The 8484-nt window shown below is 36.3% G+C and overlaps 1 protein-coding gene across 1 annotated transcript; it reads right to left on the bottom strand.

The window, feature by feature from the left end:
* Positions 1 to 1274: 1274 nt before the first annotated feature.
* Positions 1275 to 2251, bottom strand: LOC145121580 (uncharacterized). The gene is made up of 3 exons (XM_079057302.1): positions 1883 to 2251; positions 1607 to 1790; positions 1275 to 1540 (listed from the first exon to the last, which is right to left on the bottom strand). Exons 1-3 carry the CDS (start codon positions 2249 to 2251, stop codon positions 1275 to 1277), a joined length of 819 nt encoding a protein of 272 aa, XP_078913428.1.
* Between the last annotated feature and the right edge of the window lie 6233 nt (positions 2252 to 8484).

Raw genomic sequence — 8484 nt, 5'->3', positions numbered from 1 at the left:
ACAAGGTTGAAGGGGGAGGCAGGAGGAAGTAGAGACGGTAGTTGGCGGCGAGGAGCTGCTCTGGTAGCCCCCTCGTCGATTCTTTCTTCTTTTTCTGGCAACATATCTCAAAGATGGAGGCAAAGAGAGACAGATCGAAGAAACACAACAGGTAAAGGGTGTTTGGCTGTTGTTGTTCGACCGGAAGGAAGAGAGACGAGAAAGAGAAGGGTCGCCGCCCTTTTCTTGTTGCTGGAGGATCACCCACCTCCGGTGACTAAGCTAATTAATTGCTATTTAGTGCCACTTGTGCTTCCACATCAGCAAAACCTGTAGAATCCGGTGAAAATGACCTAATGTGTACATATTAATAAAGTATAAGAGTTTATTTTACAAAAAAAAAAAGAATAAGGACTAAATGTGTACAATTCAAAAAGTATGTTACCATATCAAGTCATTTTCCCTAAAAGAAAATTCGTATATGACCGGTATACCGGGTATAGCCGGTCACAAGGATTACATTGTTACAAAAAATAAAGTATAAGGGTTTATTTTACAAAAAAAAAGAATAAGGACTAAATGTGTACATTTCAAAAAATATCTTACCCTATCAAGTCATTATCTCTAAGTAAAAACTATAATATCATCTGTTAGTTCATCCGTTATACCCACCATTAACCACTATATTGGTGGTTGTCACATCATCACCACATTTCCTACTACTAACCATGGGAGACATACCACTAAACACACCACTTCACTTCATTTTTTTAATTAAATTTAAATAAAAAATACATAAAAAATCATATAACTTTTTTAAAATACTAATTTTCATTAATTTAAAATACCAAATTACATTAATTAAAATACAAAAAATTAAAAAAAACATTAAAAATAAAAATACAACTTCAAACTACATTACTTAATTAACATAGAATAAAAAAAACATTACATTAACTTAAATAACCTAAAAAACATAAAAAATAAAAAATAAAAAACAAACAAACAAACAAACAAAACTAATATTCGTTCATGTTGAGTTCGTATAAATAAACTGCGACATCTTCTCGAAGATTGAAACACGTTTCGCTGTTATAAATTTCAACAACTCGTGATAAAAATTCATTCGTTTCGAGTACGAACCCTTCAAGCCGGATGACGACGTCGTCCGGATCGTACGTGCAAATCACTCGACTTTGATCTTCAGTGATCATATTATGCATTATAATACATGCTAGGGCCATTCGTTTAGTTCTATCCTTATCACAATGTCGTGTAGCGTATTTCACTACATGTCACGTTTGCTTGAGGACTCCAAATGCACTCTCGATATCCTTCCTCGTTGATTCCTGTCTCTTTGTGAACAACTTTGCATTTTCACTTCGAGGAACCGAATATGCCTTCATATGTGTAGAATAATCCGGGTATATCCCATCACAAATGTAGTAACTGTATTTGTACGAATGTCTGTTCACCGTGAACGTCATATCAGGTGCTTTTTCGGTCCAAAGATAGTTAAAAAGTGGAGACTGACCAAGAACGTTAATGTCGTTGTTAGACCCTGCGACTCCAAAAAAAGAATGTCATATCCATAAATTATGAGATGCGACAGCTTCTAGGATTATACTTGGTTCGCCTATATCTCCTCGAGTGAATTGACCACACCATGCATTTGGACATTTTTCCCAAGCCACATGCATACAATCTAGACTGTCAAGCATACCCGGAAATCCAAGCCTCTCTTCATGAGCCGAATATAATCTCTCTATATCACGTGGAGTTGGTTTACGCAAATATTCTTGATGAAAAACCTCATATACACATGCGCAAAACCAATCTACACAATCAATTGCGGTCCTCTCGGGTACTTTGAAGTATTCGTCAGATGCATCAAATGATATACCGTATCCCAAATACCTAAGCGCAGCCGCACACTTTTGTATACTACTAAAACCCATTCTTCTTCTAGCGCCGGTTTTTGTTTGAAAAAGTCATAACGGGCTTCTAAAGCATTACTAATACGTAAAAATATCGCCTTATTTAGACGGAAACAACGTTCGAATGCGTCTTCATTGTAAAGACAATTATCGACGAAGTAATCACGTACCAATAAGTCGTGTGTGGCATGACGATCACGATTGACAACCGCCCTTGTACGAGCAACATTCGAACTTTCTTTATCGTGAATGTGTTGCACAACATTGAAGAAGGTCGAGATGAGTTCTCCGTCATCATCCGAGTCAAAAAATTTTAACACTTCCAAATCTTCCATTGTTTGTTGGTTTGGGATGAGAGTAAAATTTGATGAAATGTAAGTGATGAAGTGTGAGAATTTTATTTATGTAGGTATTAAGTTTTTGAAAAAAAAATAATAAATAATAATAATAAACTTAACAGTTTGACCGTTCAAAGGTCAAAAGAATCAAATTCAGTTTCATTGGTCGTTTCATTTCGTCGTCGGGAACACGATACATCACGACCACGACCGACCGGGGTGGTGTGCACGGTCGTGGTTGTGGTCCACGTAAACCACGAGGGTGCCCGTGTCGAGTACACCGGATGGTCTTATACCCACCACTAACCACTATAGTGGTGGGTGCCACATCATCACCACAATACTCACCACTAACCAGTGGATACCGACCACTATATCACTCTTATTTTTTATTTTTAAATAAAAAATATTTGTTTTTTTATTTTTAAATAAAAAATATATTTTTTTTATTGTAGAGAGAGACAGAGAAAGTTAGAGAGAGATGGAGAGAGAAAGAATGCAATTGGATGTGGTGATGCGTGGTATACACCAAAATTTACCACGACCACTACCAACCACTAAGCATCGGGATGGTGTTCGTGGTTAGTGGTCATTGCCACCTAGACCACGAAAGGCTTCGTGGAATGTATACCTCATGGCCTAAAGGTTAATCAAAACAACTAATTGAATATTTAAGAATATATTTTTAAATTTCATGTGGTAACCAAATCAATACAAAAATGTCCATAATTTTGACAATGAAACTGATTCGTACACAACAAATTTTTTCCATACACAATAATTTGTGGTTTAAAATGTTGTATTGTACAGCTCTATTAAGCACAAATTGTTATGCACGGATAAAAAATGTTATGCACGAATCAGTTAACATGATTATTGACAATAACCGCTCGAGCAAGTTATATATCTACTAAGAAACAAATTTAAGTTGGTTGATTATTTTATATATTTTGATAAGAAAAGTAAAATTTATTGTTATTCAGCGTAACTTGCCTTTTTTTTATTAGTATGGTTTGATTTGAATGGGAAAATGACTTATATGGGTAACTATGTTTCAAAATCGTTCAAAAAATACCATTCAAGTTTGGTGTGTCCAAAAAACACCATCCAAGTAAAGTATTTGTACAAAAAACACCAACGAAGTACATTCTTCGTTCAAATTTGACCTTGTGGTAACCGGCAATTACCGGTAAAAAATAAGTAAAGGAAAAAAATGATTCAAAGGGGTAACTATGTTTCAAAATCGTTCAAAAAACACCATCCAAGTTTGGTATGTTCAAAAAACACCATCCAAGTAAACTTTTGGTACAAAAAACACCAACAAACTATATGTTTTGTTCAAATATTACCCACCGGTAACTGGCTCTTACAGGTTAAATGATGACTTGGCTCAACTATTATAACATGACATAATAATTATTGATAAAACAATAAATGATATATTCCTCGTTTAAAAATTGATTTAGGGTTTCTTCATGAACGAATAACTTTTTCTTCTCCTATGATTGCTCTTCTTCTTCTAAAGTGATGATCTCGAACTCAAGTCTGAAACTCTAATTCTTGACATAAGTCAAAAACGGCTCCTTTACCCATGCATCAATGGCCCTCCGTCCCCCTAAGGCCCAAATCCATAAAAAGCCTAAAAAGACATCCAAGCCCAACTACAAGGCCTCTAAGGCCCAATATGGCCCAAGAACCCCCAACATGGCCTTAAGCCCAAAAAATGACCTGCTACAATCAGGTAGGCCCGACGCCTAACTTAAACAAGTCCATGCATACACCCAATATATGTTTAAGCCTATGCGATTCGGATTTCAAGACAGTACGCCTGACGTACTCCTAGCGTACGCCCAGCGTACTCGGCTAGGGTCAAGAACCGCCAATCTTCCGAAGGCCATAACTTCTTCATTCTAAGTCCCATTTCGTCATTCTTTATATCCACGGGAAGGAAAGGAGAAGTTCTACACTTCTATCAAATCTCTATTGCCTTAAAACTTTTCTAGCATAAACCCAAACTTCATAAAGGCTCGAACTGAAACTTACTGATATGCCCTTGGTCTCCAACACAAACCGAACACTCAGTCCCCACAACCTACATTATCCATCACCAAATGGGCATTACAGAAACCACGACTTGTTACGAACGAATATAAATTCGAATACATCGTACATAAGTATCGGAACCATATCCCAGGAAACATGCAAAAGAAATGGTACGAAACAATAAAATAACAAGGAAAGGACAAGAGACGTGTCTGTCTGTAAACCGGATAATAAATGAAGGACCGGTCAAGACTATAAACTCTTCTAACAATGAGCAGCCTATAAATACCCCAAAGACATGATATCCAATGCAGAGTAAGGTAAGGCAAAAAAAGAGATACCATACATAACATTAAGGTAACACTAAGAATGGCAATCTAATTTAGGCATCAGAGAGCTATGTCGGGGTCCAAATTAGATTGTGATTTCGTTTCCGAAGGCCATAATCCTCGGTTGGACCCGGGAATGATGAATTCTAATGTAGCATTAAGGCAACACTAAGAATCGCAATCTAAAGGCCATAACCCTCGGTATGGCTGTCTGATGCCTAAATTAGCTCCCATGGATATAAAGAATGACGAAATCGGACTTTGAATGAAGAAGTTATGGCCTTCGGAAGATTGGCGGTTCTTGACCGTAGCCGAGTACGCTGGGCGTACACTAAGAGTAGGTCGGGCGTACTGGCTCGACATTCGGATCGCAGAGGCTTCAGCATATGTTGGGCGTATGCATGGACTTGTTTAAGTTAGGCCTCGGGCCCACCTGATTGTAGCAGGTCATTTTTGGGCTTAAGGCCATGCTGAGGGTTATTGGGCCATATTGGGCCTCAGAGGCCTTGTAGTTGGACTTGGATGCCTTTTTAGGCTTTTTATGGATTTGGGCCTTAGGGGGAGGGGGGCCATTGAGGCAGGAGTAAAGGAGCCCTTTTTGCCTTATGTCAAGAATTAGGGTTTTGGACTTGAGTTCGGAAGAAGAAGAGCAATCATAGGAGAAGAAGAAGTCATTCGTTCATGAAGAAACCCTAAATCGATTTTTAAATGAGGAATATATCATTTATTGTTTTGTCAATAATTATTATGTCATCTCATAATAGTTAAGCCAAGTCGTCATTTAACTTGTAAGAGCCAGTTACCGGTGGGTAATATTTGAACAAAACATATAGTTTGTTGGTGTTTTTTGTACAAAAAGTTTACTTGGATGGTGTTTTTTGAACATACCAAACTTGGATGGTGTTTTTTGAATGATTTTGAAACATAGTTACCCCTCTGAGTCATTTCCTCTTGTTTTTTTTCCTTTACTTATTTTTTACCGGTAATTGCCGGTTACCACAAGGTCAAATTTGAACAAAGAATGTACTTCGTTGGTGTTTTTTGTACAAATTCTTTAGTTGGATGGTGTTTTTTGGACACACCAAACTTGAATGGTATTTTTTGAACACTTTTGAAACATAATTACCCATATAAGTCATTTTCCCGATTTGAATTGTTAAAAGATTGTGACCACAACATTGGGTAATTTTCAGGTGATTCATCAAAAAAAATTCGTAGAGATAACAAAGGCATTTCTTGCATTGATGCAACGATTTATTGCACTTCCTTCCGAGGAGGAAGGAGCCTCCAAGACTATGGGATAAATTAAAAATATTTATAAACAATTTGATAGGTTACACCTTTAAAACAAGTAAAGATTTTTATGTAGCTCGTAGATTCAAAATGGTGTAAGTGAATACAAAGAACATCATAACGATGTGTAATTGGAGTGTGCTTCATTAGGGATGGAAATGGGGCGGGTATGGCGCAGGGTTGACCATCCATGTCCCCATCTCCAAGCGCCTAACCTCGTTCTCATCCTTATCCTCATTCTCGACGAATGTCGGCAATCGAATCCCCTCCCCTTTAAATTTTGGGCTTTTCCCCGGCCAATCCCCAACTCATCCCCGGTCCATCAAAATAATAAACTAAACTTACGCAAAAAAAAAATCAAGTTTAATAAGTGATAAAAAAACAAAGTCATAATCAGATTATGTTTACATCAATCATAAAATCTAACAATCATGAAAACAAAAAGTGGCAATTTGGTATACGGACCGTCAAACAAAGTGGAGATTTAAGAACTCTTGGAATTAGGAACATAATTTGGTATATAGACTCTCGGTCTAATACAAATCAATTCATTCTTAGTGGACTTATTTCATAGTTAATAAATTATATATATATATATATATATATATATATATATATATATATATATATATATAGTGTCATCAATGCGAGGGCGGGGTGGGTTGGGGACGAGTATATCCAGCACCGGCCCCATCCCCGGTCCCCAATTGGGGCGGGTCAACCGGGTTCCCCATCAGATCGGGTGAAATTCTCATGCCTATGCTTCATCTCATTGTGTTTGGATGGCGAAAACGGAAGAGAAAAGAAGTTTGAAAAAAATGGCAATATAAACTAAATACTACTTAGTTCTTAAAAAAGGAGCAACAAAAGAATGTGATGTTTTATAATTATGTTTAATATTATAAATATTAGTTTAAAATGGCACTAATTATAGATTGGTTTTCTTAAATCATGCAATATCGATGTTTTAAAAACCGGTTAGAATCGATTGGACTGAAAATTGAGGAAGAAAGCGGTTCAACTAGCCCGGTTTTATGTTTATTTTTGAACCGGAACGAAACAACCATTTTTTACAATAATAATAATAATAATAATAATAATAATAATAATAATAATAATAATTAAAAAAAAGTAGTCAATTAAACTGAATCTTTAAAAATGGTATTGAACCGGTGTACTTAGACTTGGATTTCAATGTTTGGTCTATAAAATCTAAGAATGTACTTGGTAGATTTAAGGTGAGCCCACCCCATTGGAAGCAAAACATACATGCAAAAGTACTCCATTGATTGTGTTTCTTCCCCCACATACGTTGTCGTCTTTATTGGTTGTTTCTTCTCCCATCGATCGGCTATTGAACCGGTTTGACCCGATGGTTGAATCGGGAACCGGTCAATAGATCGGTTCAACTAAAAACTCAATTTTTAAAACATTGAGCAATACACTTTTATATATGATGGCTTAAAATAATAACGAGTAAATTGCAAACTTGATCCCCTTGTTTAACAAAAAATTGGATGTTTAGTCACTTGGGATTTTTTTTTTTTTTGCAAAGAACATCCTTATGATGATGTTTTATTATATGTTTGGTTCCTCCTTTTAACTCATGTCTATTTAAATGTAATTGCATTTTTGAATGACAATAAAGACAACAATGAACACTTTAGTGATCTAAATACTTGAGTGAATCGGGTTTATTGGTTGTCAACATGGAAGAATGCATATTCTTTCAAGGTTGATCCAATCAAGTGTATGGGCATGTGGTCAATAAGTCAACTTCCAACCATAATTACCCATCCCCATGCAACAAGTTGGCATGGAAACCTAAAAAGAAGACAATGAATATAAAGGATAAGAGGCAAAGTCAGAGGGTTAGTCAAAGGGAAGTAAAAAAGCAAGGTGAAAGAAGCAATTAAAAGGTTGAGCACTAAGTGTATCAATTCATGTGGGAAATGCAAGAACATAGACCACAATGTCATGACTTATAATCGTCAAAGTGGAACCCGACAACATGATTGATGTTTGGTTTGAAGAATTTGTTTTTTCTTTTTCTATAAGAAAGTTGGTATTTATTTTCGTGTTGAACAATATGAAATATGTTTATATTTGTTTTTGTTTTTTGGTAAGTATATTAGGTTTGGTTTGTTGGTGTTTCAGTTTGCAAACTGATGATCTTGCTGGATTTATTGTTCAGAAAATAAAGAAATAAATCATGATATTGTTCATAAGTGAACCATGCATCGGCCTGAGGCTGTACCGGGTATATTTCACTCCCGAGTCTATTTCAACTTATATGTCAGCACAAGGCCGTATCGGGTCTATTTCACCCTCGAGTCTATTTCACCCCACATACATATAGCAAACAGTCGCACATGCATATAACACATACAACAGGAGTCACAAAGACTACAAGCACATAGCATATCCTAGTGTCCTACAGTATAGTGAGTAAACTTACCTTAGTCTGTTGACAGTCAAACAAACGATCGGGATGCTGAACCGGAAATCCCTACTAAATCACAAGTAAAGAAACCCTAATTAGAAATTAGGTCAATAATCCAACCC

The sequence above is a fragment of the Lactuca virosa genome, chromosome 6 (assembly GCF_052849685.1).
Source record: "Lactuca virosa cultivar CGN04683 chromosome 6, Lactuca_virosa_CGN04683_v6, whole genome shotgun sequence".
NCBI classification, from domain to species: Eukaryota; Viridiplantae; Streptophyta; class Magnoliopsida; order Asterales; family Asteraceae; genus Lactuca; species Lactuca virosa.
This window is presented reverse-complemented; position numbering and strand designations above follow the sequence as displayed.

Coding starts and splice junctions, on each gene's coding strand:
- LOC145121580 (XM_079057302.1), bottom strand. CDS start 2,251: ATGGAAGATTTGGAAGTGTTAAAATTTTTTGACTCGGATGATGACGGA. Junction 1,791..1,882: donor GCTTAGGTATTTGGGATACG/GTATATCATTTG, acceptor TGTGTATATGAG/GTTTTTCATCAAGAATATTT. Junction 1,541..1,606: donor AGGAGATATAGGCGAACCAA/GTATAATCCTAG, acceptor TTGGAGTCGCAG/GGTCTAACAACGACATTAAC.